At 43.8% G+C, this 20,617-nt stretch overlaps 1 protein-coding gene across 2 annotated transcripts; it reads right to left on the reverse strand.

The window, feature by feature from the left end:
- Nucleotides 1-1,305: 1,305 nt before the first annotated feature.
- LOC118215949 (transmembrane channel-like protein 6) lies at nt 1,306-19,461 on the reverse strand. 2 transcript variants are annotated; one of them, XM_035396923.1, is made up of 21 exons: nt 19,336-19,461; nt 15,214-15,383; nt 14,283-14,407; nt 13,804-13,947; nt 12,208-12,357; nt 10,936-11,044; nt 10,024-10,111; nt 9,363-9,620; nt 8,771-8,991; nt 8,432-8,576; nt 8,132-8,278; nt 6,684-6,838; nt 6,105-6,186; nt 5,673-5,770; nt 5,047-5,142; nt 4,270-4,345; nt 4,010-4,143; nt 3,563-3,739; nt 3,347-3,425; nt 2,764-2,862; nt 1,306-2,466 (listed from the first exon to the last, which is right to left on the reverse strand). In XM_035396923.1, the coding sequence occupies exons 2-21, from the start codon at nt 15,267-15,269 to the stop codon at nt 2,449-2,451; spliced, it is 2,457 nt and encodes an 818-aa protein (XP_035252814.1). In that variant the 5' UTR covers nt 15,270-15,383; nt 19,336-19,461; the 3' UTR covers nt 1,306-2,448. The 2 variants fall into 2 exon arrangements, with proteins under 2 accessions (XP_035252814.1, XP_035252815.1); XM_035396924.1 differs by having other exon boundaries at nt 15,214-15,378; nt 19,336-19,458.
- Between the last annotated feature and the right edge of the window lie 1,156 nt (nt 19,462-20,617).

A 20,617-nucleotide genomic window follows, 5' to 3' on the forward strand; every position in this document is an offset into this window, starting at 1 on the left:
GCATAGCACTGGCTATAACACGTGGAGTACACCATGTACAGCCCAGGAGCAACATCACTTCGCAGGTTCATAAATGTATGGCAAGATGAGCTGCCTGACTAGCCTCATTCACGGTAAGTGCGCGTGTGTATGAGCTTTACAGACAAATCAATCAAGACCTGATGTACGTGGGGCTCCAATTGGAGGCCATATTTCAGGCCTAGTCCGTTACCGAGTATAACTGTCCAAAACTAGCTGGATGCAATCATATTGCAGGGAATGGAAACCACAGTACCTGTGTTTGAGCAATACTTACAAAAAGAAAGTACAATAAAAATACATTCACAAAAGGGCAAATGCTGACAAAAACAAATGGACTCCCATGATTTTTTGCAATCAAGTGACACCTAGTGCAGCATTTTAGTAATGCAAGTATCCAGAATAAAAATTCTATTGACATACAGCTTATTACTCAGAGATCGGGAGATATGAGATCTAACTCATAATTGCTCACCATCATGCTTATGGGTCCATATTTAGCAGCATTTAAATGATATGAGAAAATTTGACCTTTCCTTTCATCTGTACAGTTCACAAGACAAGTTGCTCTCAAGGAAAATCTTGTAGCATATTTTGTCCAAAGATAAATAATTTGCGCAGTGAAAACTGTGAGATCAGTTTCTGCACATTTGAATTATGAGCCTTCATTGACACTGACATAATTCTGGGATGGGGAAAGGAGATCCATATGAAAGAGAACAACCGTGTCATTCATGAACTACAGCACAGACATCAGCAAAGCCATAGCTATAACGTAATTCTGCTCTCGCTCCACCAATGGGCTCTTTCCTTTTTGGATGTGGTGCATATGGAGTCATCTAGCGCTCGTATTCACGGTGCTGTCAGGTTGTCGAATGATATTGCTGCAGAGTTAAAATTATTGTTGTGATGTCATGGGAGAGTGTGGATGCCCTCGGAGTCTTTCAGGATGGGGGGTCTGGGGGTGTGGGGGAGAAGCAGGAGAGAAGAAGCGTTTGTTTGCTTGTTTTCACAACTTTAATTTGATGGCCCTATCTGCATTTTCTTTTTCTAATTTGTACTTTATCCTATTCTCCCTGTTGTAGTAATAAAATAAAATGTGTTCCATATTCCATCAGCATTACCATATTCTTTCTTTTCATGGCTCTAATGCTGCTTTTGGCCACCTGCTATGATCTACTGATTGGCAACAACAGACCAATATACACATTTTCCTCATTTGCTGATTGGCTGAGGCTAAGACGTGTTTCGGCTGTAGACCAATAAATGAGTAACGTTAGAAGCACATGATAGAAAACAATTTATTTTATTTACAAGTCACAGTTTTCCTTTCAATCCATTTGAACACAGATTTTCCCTAAGCTCATCTCATTGCTGCAGCGTCAGTGATGGACAGCATCTTCCCTGAGGCTTGCGCCACCAACAGGCATTTCAGCTGGTGCTCTATGCAGTCCACAAGCCGAGATGCGCAGTCACCATGCTGGGGGAGCACACTACCTGCGCAGCTGGAGCGGGTAGAACGCAGACGCAAGCAGACCAGAGCAACTGCCAGGAAGACGGTGACGAGCGTGACCTTAGCGTGTTGAGCACCCCCAACAAGCACGGGTCTACACACTTCACTTCTTTAAACAATACAACGGAACGGCATGCGTCAGCTGCAGTGAGGTACATGCAGCTGGAGCTCTAATGCAGTCCTGTAATGCAGTAATCCGCTAGGCCACAGAAATGCTTTTCAACTGCAGCAGCTAATCCTTACTCCACAGCTTCGGATAGCCGTTCCAGTTGTAATGCAGTACTGAGGTCTAGGGGTTTAAACCTGAGGTTTAAACTCCAGCTAAACACGTCGCATTTGACCCAGTAAGACAAAGGAATGAGCACGACACAAAGACAGCACATATTCACTAGCTGCTACCAACAGGTACACAAACAGCCAAAGCAGAAAAGGCGAAAATGTCACAATACTCGAAGGTTAAACTGCCAAAGGAAACAGATAATATACACCCTTGTGTCTTTGGCTTTGCAGACCCCTATATCACCTATACAACTTATACATGTAACTCCCCTCTGCACATGCCCGTGTTCCATTCCTCATGTACAGCTCCTTGTTCAGATGGTTTCCAGGGCAACCACCAAGGCCTCTAGTTGGCTAGACCAAATGCTTCTTTAATGTCTGTCTATTAATGCGCCATTGTGCCCATTCAAAATCTTATATCCACCATACTGTCTGACCACTAGAGGGCAGTGCAGGTGCATAAATGACAGAGGCAGGAGTCAAAATCATCATTCTCCTGTGAATGATTGCCAGTTCTTTACTCAGATGGAGATTCTCAACACAGGCCTGTAATTTGGGGCAGGTGTAGCAGGTTCATAAGACTCAATGCTGGTGTTTTGTTTTGTTTGTTGTAGCACTGAGATGGATCTGTACTGGAATTAATCCATACAAGAGTCCTGCAATTCAAAGAAGATAAATATGATCAAATATCATCAAATAACCATAATAACTTTGCACAGACCTGTCAGTAGGTAAAAAGGAAGCATTGTGTGTGTGTGTGTGTGTGTGTGTGTGTATGCGTGGCGAATTTCACAGACAGAACATAAACATGCATCCAAATATTTCAGCTTTGGCAGAAAACCTGTTTTGAATTCACATAGCTAAGTCAGCATGGGTCTCTGGGGCATTACAGCACAGTACAGTAATACACAAAAGTGTTATCCAATAAAATCCAATCAATTCCATGACATCACCTCTCTGCTCCTCAGCTCCTGTCTTGGAGAGGAGGTAGAGCGTTTCTCCTCATGGGCCATCTGCAATTTACTGATGAGAAACTTCTTGTCCTGCCCCTCCTGTTGACAGGTTTAAGAAAAACACAGGTAAGTAAATCCTACTCTTCTCAACTGCGGCCCGTTGGTCCAAGCTGCACCAATTAAACATAAAACCACAGCTGCTGGGTGGCTCATTCGGTTAAGGCACCGTGTTGTAGGGAACCGATGGCATTGCATTGCCCAGGGTATGGGAGAGTTCCATTGATTATATGGCGATCTAGAGACCCCCGCTGCTCAGTTGGGTCAATCCTCAATCAACAGTGGATTTCGCACAAGAAGATGGCTACGGATGCAGACAGCCATTCCAAATCAGGGTGGGAATTGGACAGGCTCAGCCAGAATCTGGTGCCAAATATTTTTTTTAAAAGCATAAGACAACACTTCTAGCCCACAGCACGTTCAACCAGCACAGGTACCACTAAGTGTACCACCAACAGGCAGGTTCCACTTCTAGAGTAGACTGACCGGCTCGCACCACCACACACATCCCCCCTCCAGAGCTCACATTCTCAATCTGCTCCTGCAGAAGAACGATGATTTTCCTCTGTCCGTCCACGACCTGGGTGTGGAAGTAAGTGACGATTCTGGAAGACAGGAGGAGGTCAGAACAGCAGGGCTGACTAAGCACTTTCTTCACCTCCGCCAGGACGTCCATCCGAGGCGTGTTATTGGTGCAAGTGGGCGGGGTCTGACAGGCCCCTCCTGTAGGGCGGGCACTTACAGGAATATCCCGGCGACGACAAACAGGAAAATGGGGTTCTCCACCAGGTGACTGTGCACCCAACAGAGCCAGGCCAGTTTGGGGTGGGCGTTCACCAGCTCCGCAACCCAGCTCTTCCCAGACATGGCCATGGTGGAAAGCTTCCTGAAGGGCCCGCACTCTGCCGATGGCTCTAACCTGGAACGGAAGGGCGGGGCGGGGCGGGGCAGGGAAGGGCGGGGCAGTGCAGGCAAGCAAGCGAAGTGGACAGGTATTAATTCACATACCATTACTGAGGACTTACCAGCCTCAACAGGGTGGTTCCATGAGAAAATGAAACCCTGCGTGTACGTGTGTGTGCGTGTGTGTGTATGCATTTGTGTGTGCGTATGCCTGCATTTGTGTGCAGAACGTCCATGTGTCCCATGGCCTACAGTTGCTTGGGTTACGTGCGTCAGAGGGTCTCACATCCATATGGTGTAGGTGACGCACACGGCGGCCCCCAGGAAAGAAGGAAAGCACAGCAGGGAGATGAAGAACGTGGTCATCTGACTCGCCCTCCATGGCCTCCGAGGGGCTTGGCAGTTCATCATCAAGCTGGTCTGGAGGCAGAGTCACAACAAACCTCACTGTGATGAGAGCACCCCCCCCCCCCCCCACCCGAGTGTCCCTGTCCCAGACCTATCCCACTGTTCCTGAGTGAATGGGGGCAGGCTGGTGGGGGCTACCTTTTTCATGTAGAACAACAGCAGCAACTTGATGATCTGCACAGCAGGGAGCAGCGGACAGAAGAGCACACCCAGCCTGGATGGGACACACACACACACACACACACACACACACACACACACACGTGCACATAAGTAAGCTTAACACTCACTGCCCCCAGTACAACACACAAAGAACTTTAACGGTCATATTCTGATGACCAGAATAGACCGGTAGAAAGGTAGGGGACATTGGTAAACACCACTGAGAGAGGCTACTCTGCACTGTGGTCAGAGAAGGAAGGTGTGGTTAACTTTCGATCCTTCGAGCAAAGGTCTTTTAGTGGTTCTCTGCTCCAGAAGCGCTACAAAGAGCGATCGTGCACTTTCCCTTCACCCACCATTTGCAACAACCACCCGTTAACCATTAGCTCTGCAAAGTCTCAAACGCTTTTGAAAACAGACCTGTTTAAATTTCTTATAATTTGCTGTTGTCTTCTCTTTTTGCTCTTATCTTATCTATTTATCTTATCTATTTGATTTTATTGTCCATTGTTTTCACTGTGAAGCACTTTGTAACTGTTGTTTGTATAAGTGCTTTAGGGAAGCAATAAGAAGATTTATTATTGTTATTATTATTATTATTATTATTATCTTTCTATGCTGCAGTGAGCGAAGTAATGGGAATGACTACCAGTCTATAAAAAAGGGTTTTTGGGGCCTAGTTAACAGTCTACACTGGTACGGGAGGGACAGGCTGTAGTGAACAGATCACACTGGTGACATAGGACTGGTTACCAGGCCAGTGTCTGTCCGTAGACAAGCTCCAGCACATTGCGTGCAATGTCAAAAACCGGCTTCCTCTGCCTCCTTAGCACTCTCTGCGAAAATAACCTGTGGGTAGGAGTTTGAGGAGGGAGGGGGAGAGAGAGAGAGAGAGAGAGAGAGAGAGAGAGAGATCCAAAAAACAACAAAAAGATAAGAAAATACGAAGCACACATGAGCCAAACCCTGACATTAATTATCAATTCTCCATCTTGTACTAAACACGAGTCATAAATTCTCCTACATCATTAATAAACAAATACATAAATTCCAGTATAACCCCTCAGCTAATCAGGAAATGCAACCACTTTATTGCATCTGTTTGTTAGGTCAGTGTTTTCTTGTGTTCAAAATAAACAGTTCAGCTTGCCCAACCACAAACAGCTCTACTGTGTTGCGCTCGTGTGTACTTTAGGCAATAGATAAACACTGACTTTTAGAAAACAACCCTGAATGTTTCAATAGCGCTTGACAAAAAAATGAAACAGGGCCGTGAGCTCTTGACAGCCTAAAATATGTTCTGTTGTCTGCTCACATCCACAGAAAACACACTTTGAATGAATTCTGGGATGCACCCCAGGGAGAGATGAAAAGCTTACTTCCAGAGGAATTCCCCAAACAGAGTGTCCAGTATGGTGAATATGAAGTCCATTAGCAGGAAACGATACAGCTCCTGCCCCACGTAGCTCTCCCAGCACTGCAGACCAACACACACACAGGCACACACGCACACGCACACACGCAAACACTCAGCACTCCTGACCAGTCAGCTCGAAACAGACTTTTCCTTAAGACTACTGTCTGATTTTACCGAGCATCTTTCAGGCTTTTCCAATAAATAAAACTCAGAGTGCAGAACATCGGTACAACCGTGAAACTAGTTCCTGTAAACGATTTCAGGCGAACTGAAGGATTGGATATTGAGAATAGTTCAGGAAGGCTTTAGATATGAAATGAACAGGCTCATAAAAGAAGAGGACCCGGTTGGCTTGGAGGGGGGGGGGGGGATTTTGTCGGGTCAGGTCACTTACTGTCAGCTTACTGTTAGCCGCGATCTTTCCCAGCCAATGGTAACAGAGCACTCCCAGAACACTCACTTTTAGCAGTAAGTTCCTGTAAAAATAAAAGCACTGGTGGCCACAGACTCCCACAGGCTCCAACCAAGGCTGAGCTGTGCACAAACACCCTATAAACAAACAGAGCCTATCAACTGCTTCCTGCCAAGATATGTTTGGGAATTCCGTATTATTATAAAGAACCTTAACAGCTGAGGTTCCACTTTCCCCCTTCAATAAATATAAAACATACAATGTACAATAAACACTAGAAAAAACAATGAAAATGCACTAGCATTAGGACACTGCAATGACCGTTCAAGTGTAAAAATAAAAAAAGGTGAGGAGGGATTCCTTTACATTTTGGGAAACATATTACCTCGTTGTTTGCGTCCACACTGAAATAAAAAGCTGCTCCTTTCTGGTGTTTTTTTTTATTTTTATTTTTTTTAATTAGTTTTCTTGCCTGAGCAGAGTCACGGCCCAACTGCAAGAAAAGCACACAAAGAGAACTGCAGCCTGACTCCGCTGTTACCGGAGCACAGAGGCACTCACCTGAAGATGGCGACGTAGGCGCGCACGCTGGGGGAGTCGTACTCCTCCATCCAGGCCACAGCGTTGAAGAAGCCAGGCTGCAGAAGGTTGATACTGGACACCAATGCAGGCAAGGCCAGCAGACTGGCCTCGTCATTAGGGGACAGTGGATGGTGCTGGTGGCATTTATATTTATTAATTTAGCAAACTCTTACCCAGGGTCATTTATGATGCAGTACAAACAAACAAGCGTAGATGAACATCTGCACAAATACAAAAATTGACTAACACAAGAACAGGCGAAAGTAGGCAAGACACCTCCCACACAAAAAAGCACATACAGGCACAGATATTTTTAAAAATACAAAAATATAAGCTAACAAGTTGTTATTGTCATTTCCGCTGATGGCCCACACACACACACACACACACACACACACGCGCACACACGTGCACACACATGCACAGCCATGCATGCAAAAACACTCACACACACACGCGCGCACACACGCGCGCACACACACATTAACACACACATGCACACGCATCCTTTCAAAATCACAAGTCAGATATAGAACATGTGGTAGCCTACACAATGACATAGGCATAAATAAACCAATTCCACTGAAAAAGGAAGTGGCCGTCTGTACATAAGCAGCGATCTGCTCTAGGCCTTCAGACATTACCCTGGGCTAAGCAATTTCACCATGCAAACATACAGCGCCACACATTCAAAACAGCCTCTGCATGTGTCTGCATTTCAGTTCCCTGAGACATACCGGCTCCAGGCTGGGTCTGTTGCTGGTCTAAACGATTACACCAGCTTTCATAACTGCACTAAAGTAGCTAATGATAGTTGTCATTACTACAGATGGACACAGACTAATCAAAGAAGAGGAGCGTTTGGTTCAAGTATTTATAACAGAGGCTTAATGAGATTGTAATGTTGCCTATATTAGGCCTGTACTCCATGGCTGTTCAACCCTGGCCCCAGAGGGCCAAGTGCCCGCAAGGCTACTGAACTCCAGTCCTGGACGGCTGCATTCCCCGCAGGGCTACTCAGCTATGGCCCTGGTGAACCACAGTGTATGCACAGCTACTCAACCCGGGTTTCTGAGGACAACATAGCCTGAAGTACAATTCAACGCCAGTACCGGAGATCCTTGGGGTCTGAAATAACCCTGGAGGAGAGTATCTGGCAGCAAACGAATACTCCTGCTAACCTGTAAACCATGCAGTAACCTAATGAGAACTGTAACAAAAATATCAATACAAAACATACAAAACAAACTTGAGTGGCTACATAGCGTGCTCCATTACATTAGCTACACATCATTACTTGTGAGTGCTTCCTCCTTCAGGACCTCTGCCCTGTCTACCTCCAGGAGATGGGGCATTTCAAAGGGCCACCCCTGCTCAAAATCTCACATCCCAAAGCCCCTGGCAGGTCTCCAAGGGCCCCCCCTCACCTCATCCAGGAAGAAGAAGACCAAGCAGGCACACGCCAGGGTGCTGGCCAAGCACATGGTCCAGGCCAATGCGTGCACTGCCAGCCAAGAAAGTCTCTGTACCTGGCTCTTCTCCACCTGCCTGCAGTTCACCTCTGAGAGCAGCTCCTGAGAGGACGGGAGATGGAGAGCGAGAGCAAGAGAGAGAGAGAGAGGACAAGAGAGTGAGAGAGACTTTTCACATCCTTTAATAAACCATGTCACCTAAAAGAACTCGCACGCAAATCCACACAAAAACGCATGCAAGTAAAATCAATTTACCTTCAGCTGCGTACAGAGATTCTCTGCCTGCAGCTTCACAGAGGACTTCTTGATGACCTTGAAGTCCCAGGAGAAGAAGACCTTCGTAGTCAGGTTGCTTCGGGACTTCTTTATGTGGAAACTCTGCCCAAAAGACTTGGACATACTGAGGAAACAAGACACACAGGTAAGCAAACATGATCGCCTTCCATACATCAACCCAACTGCTCATCACCACTGACCCAGAGTGAAATCACCTTTCCCACATCACCCCAAACTGCAAGCAAACACTGACCCAGTCAGAGCATGGGAAGAATGGGCATAAACAGTGTATTTTGTGGAGTTGGTTGTACAGCACACCTGTAGACGAGGATGATGCAGGTGACAAAGAAGGCTGCCCCGGTGGTGAAAAAGTAGGCCGCTGGTATGTTGTAGGACATCTGCGTGGCGCCGTCACCCCCCCTACAGCCTGCTGGGTCAGGAGCCCCGGCGCAGGTGAGCTTCAGCGACGGTTGGCAGGTTTCGTTCAGCGAGGAGTTTGTGTAGTAGCCATAAAACATCACGGTGTCCGTGAAGTAGCCCTGTGGAAGATGCCCGGGGGTTACCCTGGTAGATGCCCCTATCACAGGGCAACTCAGATTAAAGACACCATTCGTTTTACACTGCTGGGCAATTATCGAAAGCAATTCAGGTACGAGCAAGTACTGTGGTCAAAGGTACAATGACAATGTGCCGGCTGGGAACCAGACCAACCACCCCCTGGTTAAGACCACTTTTAATCTCGGGTGCACATTTGATGATGGGGTTTCCGATCTCCCTCTGGTTAAAAAGGGCCATCCAGCCTGGCAACATGCCCAGGAAACAGTGACTCTGTAAGACCATATTTGGCCTTGCGTGTGACGGGTGTGGTCGCAGGTGTGCGGAGAGATGAGAGGGATGCCGATCTCCTTACTCCGCCCGTGAGCAGCTCCAGGCCCGTAAAGCTGATGTCAGCGGCACCGGGGTGTGGAGGGTTCACAGCCTGGGGGATGACCAGGAATAACCCGTTGACAAAGAAGTGGAAGACGTTGAAGAGCAGGAGGGTCTTGAGGAAGAGGAAGTACGACAGCACGCCTGTACCGAAGCGCCCCCCAATCGTCTTTACCGCCACCTGCCACAGCTGCAGGGACTGCAGGAAGGACAGCCAGCTGCACCAGCCATGCTGCAATGTCTGAAGAATCAAACACACACACACACACACACACACACACACACATTCACATGTGCACATACATGCACACGTGCACACATGCAGAAACACAGGCACGCAGACGCACACGCACATGCATACACAGATGTACTTAAGTCAGTGACTAATCGTGTTATTCAGTAAACTGTAATAACAACTTTTTGTCCCTTTCAAAATCAAAACAGCATATGGCACGTGGTTCTCCATTTGTGCTTTCCTCTATGAAACAGTGGAAATTGCAAGATCACTATCTGAAGCGTGATGTTTAGATTGGTGGGCATCACAGCTAGTGGGGCGAGCTTTCACACCTACTGTTGCTATGCAGACCAGCGAGAGCACCAGAGCGCTGATGTAAATGGACAGGTGCATGCTGGGTAACACTCACAATAATCACGTAATATTTCACACGGCTGAAGAAGGAGATGCCTGTGCTGGAGCGTGGACGTTTTTCCTTGAAACTGCATGCCAGCTTTCTGGAAATAGGTTACCACAGATAGCAGACAAAGTTGAGAGAATTTCACAATCGCTTCTTTGAATAACCCGGGGCCCCATTTTGCAAGACTGACTCACCCCTTACAAGGAAGAGACTGAAGTAACCCCGCATACATACACCCACAGGGCGTCTTGCATGGCTGCAGTTCCCGGAGACGGGCTATTTTGCCTATGCATGCAGGGCAACGAACCATAACGTAACACAACAGTTGAATCTAGCACTTCTTGCTATAAAAGTTTTGATTTTAAGAGCATTAAAGAGCATTAGTACTATTGTTGAGTAGTACTTTTGCGCATATTTAAAAAAGGATAATAAGAAGCACTTTGTTTTATAAAATAATGTGGATATGATGACCTGCAAAATAAATTAAGAAATGAAATAAATGACATTTAGCAGGTGCTCTTATCCAGCACAACTTACAGTGATTAAATTTCTACATACAATCCATTGATTCAAAAGGATATTAAGAGAAGAAAATCAGGTAAAGTACTTTGATTAAGAGTACAGCAAACACGCCTCAGGACAGATTCAAACCTACACGCTAAAATAAATGCAACTAATGAAAGCAGTGTAATGTTATTGAGCTTATTAGTGCCTTCCAGTAGCCCCATCATTTAAAAAATGAGAGCAGCAAGCAGTCAGGAGGGTTCGAAGCATGGATATCTCAGTTAAGCACACGGTTTGCTTTATGTACGGCAAGCCAAACAAAGGTGGGGGTAAAGATTCTGATAAGTGAGGTTCCCCAGGGAGGGGCCTGAAAGGGAGGGAGGGCGGGGCCTGAAAGGGAGGGAGGGCGGGGCTTACCTGAGTTCACTCTTCTCTGTCATGTTGATGGGCATGGCCCTGAGCATGCGTATGCGGTCGCCCGCGGAGAGGGCCTGCAGGTTCTTCACCAGCTGCTCTCTCGTGTTCTCTTAAAACACACACACACACACACACACACACACACATCCCCAAGGAAATAAGTTCAAACATTTCAAATATTTAAAAAGTTTTAAACGTACTTTTCTTGTGCTTGCTTTTGCTCTAGCAAACCCAGTGAATGCAGCTGTGAACTTTGCTCTGAATAAGGGCACCTGCTAAATGAATGCAATGCATACACAGGTTAAAAAAATAAGTAAATAAACAAGTCATTTTGATGTGATGTTTGGCACGTTGACCTTTTTTGCATGCATTTTCCCGTTGGTACACATACGCATGTTAGTGAGATGACCTGCGACCGTATATGCATGAAAACAGTTTGGTTTACCCTCTTCCCCATTAGAGGAACTAGGGCTGCCATGTCCCCATGTATTTCAGCCCATGTATTTAAAATAGAAAAGGAAGTGTAGTGTAGTGGCAAAGTAATTGGGCCAGTAACTAACAATAATAATAATAATAATACATTTAATTTGATTGGAACCATTCTAGACACACTTCTAGACACATTCAAGGTCACCTCACCTTACATTTAAAAAAGTTAAAACACGGGAACAAAAAAGACAAAATAGTCACTATAAAGCAACAAGGTAGGAGCATAGACAAAATCACAATAACAATAACAAAGAGAGAGGTTACAGTGGGCAAATAAGGGGGAGTCAGTGGAAAATACCAGTGGAAATTGATCTTATGGTGCCATACAATTTGGCCAAGGAAGCAGAGATAGATCAGGGGTGTCCAATCTTATCCAAAAAGAGCCCACATGGGTGCAGGCTTTTGTTTTAGTCTAGTACAAAGACATCCAATTAAACTTATTAACTAATCATGGTCTCCAATTCGAGACCTTGATAAGTAGAATTAGGTGTCATAATGCTGAGCTAAAACAAAAACCTGCACCAACACTGGCACTTTTCGAATAAGTCTGGAGACCCCTCAAGCAGATATTTAATAGGAGAAAATGATAATGTAACTAAGGTTCAAGGCCCAGGTATGGTGCAACAGCTTTAAATGAGGTATGTGAGCCAGACTGCAGCTCTGTCCCTGCAGTAAATTACCCAGCTCTGTGAAATGGACAGCATTTTGAAAATGAAAGCTGCGCAGAAAAGGATTTTTTTTTTCCATTTCCAATATTTGTCATCAGTCCAGCGGGAGGCTCACCTTCATCCTCTGAGGTCACCTCCATGCGGTATCCACGGATACTGGGCCGGGCGGAGCGGGAGAAGTCCCGGATGGAGGGCTGGCTCTGGCGGCGGAGACGGCGCACGGAGCGATTGTAGCACTGGGAGATGACGGCGTTCTGAGACCGTCCTGGGACAGGGGGCAGGGGGCAGATTCACGCATTACCCCGAAGACGGGGACCACGGACACTGGACATGGACTTCCCCTTGCCCATCTTCTGAATTCCAAAATCTTACATGTTCAATTTGCGCCAGAATCTGGGAATATTCAGGAAATTACAATGCTGTGAAATAATATTTGCCCTAATTTCCTCCATTATTGCATATTTGACGCACTGAATTGTTTCAGATCTTTAGACAGGGTATAATATTAGACAAAGGGAACCTGACTAAACACAAAACACATTTTTAATATTATCATTTTATTTATTTAATTTAAAAAGTTATCAAACACCCAGATCACCCATGTGAAAAAGTGGGCAATTATTTAAGGGGGAAAGTACTTTTTCACATGGGTGATAGAAGTGTTTGTTAACTTTTTTAATTAAATAAATAAAATAATCATTTTTAAAATGTGTTTTGTGTTTACTCAGGTTCCTTTTGCCTAATATAACATTTTGTTTAAAGATTTGAAACCATTCACCTCTGTAACAAGTATGCAGTAATAAGAGAAAATCAGGAATTAGGGGGGGCAAATACTTTTTCACAGCACTGTAAACTTCAAAACCTGACCAATGTTGGTTTAAAATGCACCCCAGTGCACTTAACATCTGCTAGCCTTACTCAGCCCAATTAATCGAGGCTTTACAAATTTACAGTGAAAATGGCACGGAAAGGACCGGCTCAGGGTGTTTTTAAGAGTCTCTTCCTGACACTGTCTTCACAAAACCCTTCTACAATTTGTGCATCTAAATTTACTGTCACTGGATGAAACGCACGGCTTCTGTGCTGTTATTATTCTAACAGAGGCCCAGTGAGAACACAAGGTCTGCAAACAGGAACTGCATGACCAAGACCACTCACACCATGCTGTTCATTAATGATAACACAATATGACACCACAAGATAGTGACCATGATGTTTGTAGACAAAAAAACTGGGGCGACATAGCTCAGGAGGTAAGAGCGATTATCTGGCAGTCTGGCATTAGTTTATTTCTAAGCCTATGTACCAGAGTGCAGTCAAAAATAGTGTCACTCTCCCAGTACTTTTGCAATTAACTGTACATCTGCAATGAAGACGGGCTACACTTTTTCCAAGGCTGGGATCTGAGAACAGGCTGAACTGACAGGCCAGAGGAAGAGAGCAGGACTCGGACTGGAGCACAGAGCGGGAAACGCGCACGGGTAACCCTACCACCACGAAACACAGTCGTTTATGGACAACTACACGTCGCTGACTCATTCACACACTGTTCAAGTGCAGAGCCTTCTAGAAAGACTTTCAATCTAGGATCAATCTACCTGGTGCTACTACAGCAGAGTTGCAGTATGGCAAGATGAACACACGATTGCTGCCAATACGTCAGCTCACGATCATTTGTAAGCGGCTATAAATATGGTCATAATGGCCTCACCAATAGTTCGGCTGGGCATGGAGCACAGAACCCGCTGTGTGGCTGCGGACCATCGTGCCCTGACCAAGGGGTTCACCTGCTTGGCTCCTAGACGACCACGCCCTCGCCCCACCAAGGCCGAGCTCGACAGGAAGGCCTGGTCATCTGTGTAGAGATATCTGAATCAATCGCCTTTAAAGACCACAGGAATTGAGTAGTTACACTGGCCAACCAAACAATCGGTCCCAACGCTGCTATACCAAATGAGATCAGGTAATCCAGCAGGGTGAATGGTGATTGGCCTAAAGACTGACACCCAGAGGGGTGGAAGAGAAACAGCACGGGGTCCAAAATGACCAGCCGCCAGCGGAGTAGAGATGAAGGAGGGGGCCGGAAGGATTCCAGACATGCCGAAGCGGCCCTGTCCCACGCATCATCTCCCCCCACCAGAGCGCCAGCGGGTCACCAGGAAAACAGGAAGCGGAGAGGCGTGGGAGTACCGCCATCCTGCTCCTCCGTCAGGTCCTGCATCTCCACGGCCTCTCTGCGCTCCTCCGAGCTCGGGCTGGCCTCCTTGATCAGCGGGCTAAAGGAGTGGAGGACCACGCGCTCGTCTACAGGGCTCCTGAGGGAAGAGGACGGACATTCACTGACCGTGTGGACACAAGCACTGGGTCTGTCCCAAAATAATAATTTTTAAAAAAGCAGCTAAAAGTGATTATGATGACAGCGAGCAAGGGGACGACAGACCTCCTGTAGAGGAGGAAGAGGTGGACTTCCAACCTCTTGAAAAATGAAAGCAGAGTTCCACTCAGGACTGCAGCTCAGAAAAACATTAGAGACTACACTGGGTATCTTCAACAATGCCCCAAACAGGAAGTCCTGACTAAATTTCAAAAGTCTCAACTACTTCCTCCACCCACACACTCACAGATCGCGATAGATTTCTGGCAGGTGTTAGCATGTCAGTACTAACTGTCACACAGCAAATGAGGTGAAGCAGTTAAGGTAGAATGTATTCTAAGGAAGAAAAATCATCCATCATTTACACTGAGATTCAATTCTCCCTTAAGCCTCAGTGAAAGATCTCCGTTCTCATCAAGATCGCACTCCTGCATTTCCTGTCTTAAATTTCTCTGCTTGTGCCTGTACTGCCTTCAACACACCGCCCTTATGTCTAACTGTGACATCACTAACGATCGCAGAAAGTAGTGTCAGGAATTAGTCCCAAAGAAAATTAGTTCCCATGTGCCAACATTTTTTTTCCATTTGCCATTCCTCAGAGGACACAAGAAAACAACAAAATCTCACATAAAAAACTATGCAAGGTTTCAAAACAATTATCTTCAAAAAGAAGACGTTCAATAATGTGCAGACAAACAAAAGGCCATGTGACAGAATGAGCTTGGTCATCACTGAGAGAGAACTCACTCCAGCCCCGCCTCCATGTGGTGTGGGTCCTGACTGAAGCCAAAGTCGCTAGCCATCCTTCTTGGCCAGTCTGTTCGTCTTCACCTGTCAATCAAAGGCGTCAGCAGAAGGGTCAGCAGCAAGGACTCTTCCCACCCAACCCAGGTCTCCGCCCCGTCGTGGCTCCTGTTCTGAGGGAGAAGGGGAGGGCGAGAGAGAGAGGGGAACAGCGAAAGTAACAGAAAGATTTTTGGTCAGTGACGGGGTCTGGCGGGTAACGGGAGGCCTCAGCGTGTCCCGGCGCGCCTCCACATACCAGCGCACGCATTCCGAATTCCTGCAGTGAACACCGCACTGTGTGCCCCTGGCTGGCCCAGCGTTTGCATTTGTAACCCTAACGCGTGTGTGCATGCGTGTGTGCTAAATTGAGTTCTAGACCACTATATCTTGCGAACATCATAAGAGAGTGGTTCTAGTTTACAAAATGGCAATCCACCAGTTGCTCCTAATCTGCCACTAAAAATCGGCCATGTCCCCTGTTCTAACCCACTGTAGTCAGCTGTCCTTACCACCGTGAGAATCTCTGTCTCTGTAGCCCTCCACAGCTATACAGAAGACTAAAATTACACATACGCAGGACTTGTGATTTCCTTCCTCTCCTAAAATAAATAGCTCAGAACCCATAGAAAACCTGGTGTTGCAGACCAGCCGGGAAAACCACAGAAAACTTACCCGGCACAACCCGCAGTGCGGACTGCGTGCGCAGTAAACAGGGACCAGCATCACTCCGGCTCTGAAGAGGCACGCTCTGCAGGCATTCCTCACTATTCTGCACTCAAGTGAACGATTAAAGCGCGTGAATAAATACCAGACGACATCGAGGCTCTGCGGGGGACAGTTTTTAAAAAAAATAAAACATCCCTGCTGCAGTAGAGCTCTGCGGAGTGGCTTGTGTGAAAGCACCTTGCTGCAGAGAAAAGGTGATCTGCATTTTATAGAATGTCTCAAAATCACTGGTTGAAGAAGGGGTAAACGTCCCTATTAAGCCCACGTACCATATAAGCCCACTTGCAACTTCTGAGTCAAATAAAAAAAAAACCACGTCATCATTTTTTGCTGTGTGATGTTTTTTCAAATGAAGCTGCTTGTTACATAAATGACACTTTTTATTGTAAGTCAATCACATTTGTCGATGTTTTCGAAGCACATGTGTGGCATGTGCCTGCTGATCCCAGAAGAAGTTGCAAAAAAACTTTTGGTACCCTCAGAAAATAACATTTTTTGTATATAAAAATGTTATTCTACTCCTGTTTTTGGTAAGTACTCATTTGTTATCAAAATTTAAGTGATTAGTGTTTTGAATGAGACGTATGTTAGAATATTACCTGAATTAGAAATATTGTTTCTTTGGAAATCAAAATATGAGTTTTAGCACACTAGGAAACAGACCACATGCTGCACTAATGCAATAGCTACATAGTATGGTTCATTGCAATGACATAAAGCATGATAAGCATGTATCGTTTATATTTTTGTATGCAGTTTATGTTATTATACTGTTAAATAGACAATAAATGTGTATGTTTGTCTTTATTTATTTTTTAATGAACATTTTTACCTGGTGGGCTTAAAGGGGACTCTGTCAAAAAAATCACACTGTCTGGGGTAGATGTAAATGAGTATAGCTAATTACTTCTCTGCATGATCAATTTATACTTTTCATATTATGTTAGTGCACCATATATAGATTTATTTCATATAGCTGTTTTTTTAATGTCATGTGAGTAGAATAAAATATTCTGTCTTTTAACCATAAATTCACTGATGTTCCCTTTAAGCCCACCTGTTCCCATTAAGCCCACTTTACTGTGTTTCAATGGGGATTTTCTCCCTTTTCACCTTTGAACCATTTTCCTCCCTAATTTTGACCTCACCTGATGAACGAGCTGCATAATTCAGATAATTAATACCCATATTTAAATATCAGTGATATTGCATAGGTCAATTCATTCTGGATAGGCCTGTGTTATATCTTAACATTAGCAATCATTTTTTAATCTTTACTTTTCAGATGAGTTTTAGTTTAAGATGACTAAAACACGAAAGAACTACAGTTCATGTCCACGCATGATAGAAGCGCAAGTTCATCCTCTGCAAAGCAGGGCTGTAGGGACCTGGACCATTCTATTTGCGCAATCATGAGGTCATTGAAAATCTGTACAAAAACAAGATGAAAGCCATGAAAGACTTGTTAGAGATAGACAACCACAATGTGGACAAAAGATTGAAACAAACAAATAAAGCTTAGACCACCCTATAACCTATGTTATGTTACACTACTAAGATGGAGCATGGAGCAAATGATAGCCTTACTAAAACGATACAATCACCTCAAAGAGCATAGGCCTACGTTTAGTCTAGGAGAAAGTAGAAATTGCAGAAACGTTGACATCTTTCTTGTTTATTTTGTTTAAGTTATAGGCTAATGATACATGAGCTTCAAGATGTTATGACTGATGTCTCCTCATAATGAACTGTGTTTTAATGTTACTCCACAATGAACTGAATGGTTTTAAAATGTGTTTTTACAATGTTTTAAAACTAATATCCTAAATGTGATTAACATTTGAAAATAAATTAAAGTTATTGTTTAATTGCAAATCCTGAAATTGACTCATTTACTATCCTTAGAACATTAGTATTGAACCTGAAATTGTTTTTCGTTCAGTTCGTCGGTCTTCAGAAATCTTCATAAAAACACCTGCACTTTCAACCAGCTGGCTGGACCAGAAATTTTGGCCAATTTCAAATGCCAACAGCACACCATAGGATAGAGATCCAGACAAAATGAAAACACATATTGAAAGATGAAGTATTGAAGAGCAATTTCCACTATAGTTTTGATTTTGTTTTTTGGCTGCATTCCAAAGAAGACATGTTGTAATTTTAGCTTTTTCTGTGTTGACAACACAGCAAAAAGGCTGGTCATGCCTATTTCAAATGCCATTTACAGCCAATAGGATAGGAGTGGAGACAAAATGAAAATAGCTATTGAGAGCTAAGAGATTACAGATTTGAACAGAACAGCTCTGTATTGTTAAGATTTTTTAAATATATATTTATTTATCAACAAATCATGAAGTGGGCTTATTTGGAACACCCATGGGCTTAAAGGGTATGTTAGGTACCCATTAAGCCCATGCCAGACTTTTGACATATTTTGACAAATTAAACAATAAAAACATTAGAAATTGGTATAAATGAATTATTGACACTTCAAATGAGAGATTAGACTTTCATTTTAACTAAAATGTTCTCACTTAAATTGGGGCAGTACACATAAAAAATGTCTGAAAAGCGGATTTGGTGGGCTTAATAGGGACGTTTACCCTAATTTGTTTCTTTCTACAGTCCTGTATTCACAGAACAGTTCAGAAGTGGGAATATTTTTTTGTACCAAATATAAACTATAAGTGCATAGTGGCCTGAAATACAATAAACAGCCAACTACTCCAATAACATGACTTGCCACTGTAAAAACTAATGAGAAAAAAACAAGAGAATCTTGTGGGGGTTGTCGGGGAGGGAAACTTTTTTTGAGACAGAATATTTAGCGATTCCAGCTACTTGTCAAAAGCAACCAGAAACATCAAACCTTTTTCTCCCTCCCACAGAGCTGTCTGTGGGAGGCAATGCCAGATAGGTCTTTTAAAGTTCACAGATAATTCATTTACATAAATCGTTTACATATTATTTCCTGAACATTCCTTTTTAAAAACGGCGGATTTCTAGCTGCAAGAAGGTCTTCGTTTAGCGGAGTTCTTAAGGAATTAAAGCAATGTTCGATTATGTGAATATTCATAAATTCACGAAGGCGCGTTTTTAAAAGTCACTAGCTAAATGCGTATTTTACAGCCATTTAATGAAAATTAGAAGACTAAAATAATACGAGCTATACCAAAAAGATAACTGTGGAATTCAACTAAGTTATGCAGTGGTATGGCTCCAGAGCTCTATGCGCGTTCACTGGTTCTCACTATGTAGCTCCGGTATCCAAAAGTAACTTTTGGTAGTGGGACAGCAATAATTACACAAATTCCGGTTTAAATTACACAGATATATCGGTGTTAATATATTACTCACCCATATGAATCGTAACCGAGAACGGCTCCGCAACCTGCTATCAATTCGTGTAGTCTTAATCAACGGGGATGTTTGTAAAGACAGTCATGTGCTAGCCGGAATACGCACGAACCATCGTCTCACGGAGGGGAGGGGGTGAGTCGGTTGAAAAAGATAGTAGAATTATCTACACCGTTGCGCGGTTCGTGGTGTCTTTTAAAGGATAATTTAAAATCGTATTGTGTTAAAGCCTCCTTTAGTTTAACGTTTCCGTGGTCTGTCAGCCATGTCGCAGATAGCATACCTGGTGAATTTTCGTACTCCATATGTGGCAAAAATCTGTTTTTAAACAGACATGGATTGTACCAGCTCGTGGTACAATCCTTTCACAACTTTTGTTTCTCATGTTTCTCTACTCATTCATTCAAGTTTTTCCCTTTAATTTCTCACCCATCTGTACATACATACATACATACATACATACGTATACATAGTCAGTCTTGACATTACAGAATTTTTTAACTTTTAAAAACAATCTCTGAGTTACAAATGTGGGCAAGTGTTGCCTTTGTTTTATTTACTTGACTTGATTCCAGTAGCTGCCAACATTCCAATGTTATACATGCTGAATTTTATTAAGTTTACAAAACAATGACTATAGCAATTGGGCTGAAAGCCCAATCACTTTTTTGGGGGGCATTGTGTTTTATTTGATCCAAAGGGAATAATGCCCCCCTACTGGCCCACCAGAGCTGCTTCCTTTAGCAGCTGGAACTTCATGCATTGCCAATATTTGTGCAGACTTTTTTGCAATAATTTTTGTTTAATTTTTAAGTTCCCTTCATTGCCCAGTTTGTAAATCTTATCAGATTTGCAAATTCATTTGATCAACCTAAGTGGCCTGACCTATTGGAATGTGAAACTGGCCATTTTATTCATATATTTTTACGGAGAGCCATCTGATTTGACTTTGTTGCTATCTTTGGTCCTGTGACCACTGTAATTTTTTTGTTTTCCTATGTGACTTTAAAGCCCATGCAAAACAAAGAATTCCATATTATACCTACGACTATTACATTACATTACATTATAGGCATTTAGCAGACGCTCTTATCCAGAGCGACTTACACAACTTACACGACTATGATGCAAATTCAAAATTCATCCAAAATCCAATCTAACATCTGGTTCATCAAGTACTCATCATTGAGTATGACTGTATTATTATATCTATAGAAAAATAAAATGCGTAATATATGGAAATTTTAAATGACCTTTTTTTCTAAACTACCAATCAAACATA

This window comes from Anguilla anguilla, chromosome 17 (genome assembly GCF_013347855.1).
Source record: "Anguilla anguilla isolate fAngAng1 chromosome 17, fAngAng1.pri, whole genome shotgun sequence".
Lineage (NCBI taxonomy): Eukaryota > Metazoa > Chordata > Actinopteri > Anguilliformes > Anguillidae > Anguilla > Anguilla anguilla.

Excerpts from the sequence above, each read along its gene's own strand:
- LOC118215949 (XM_035396923.1), bottom strand. The coding sequence starts at position 15,269 with ATGGCTAGCGACTTTGGCTTCAGTCAGGACCCACACCACATGGAGGCG. Across the intron at positions 10,112-10,935 it reads ACAGAGAAGAGTGAACTCAG|AAAGCTGGCATGCAGTTTCA; the intron begins GTAAGCCCCGCC and ends ACCTATTTCCAG. Across the intron at positions 5,143-5,672 it reads TTTGGGGAATTCCTCTGGAA|GTTATTTTCGCAGAGAGTGC; the intron begins GTAAGCTTTTCA and ends TCCTACCCACAG.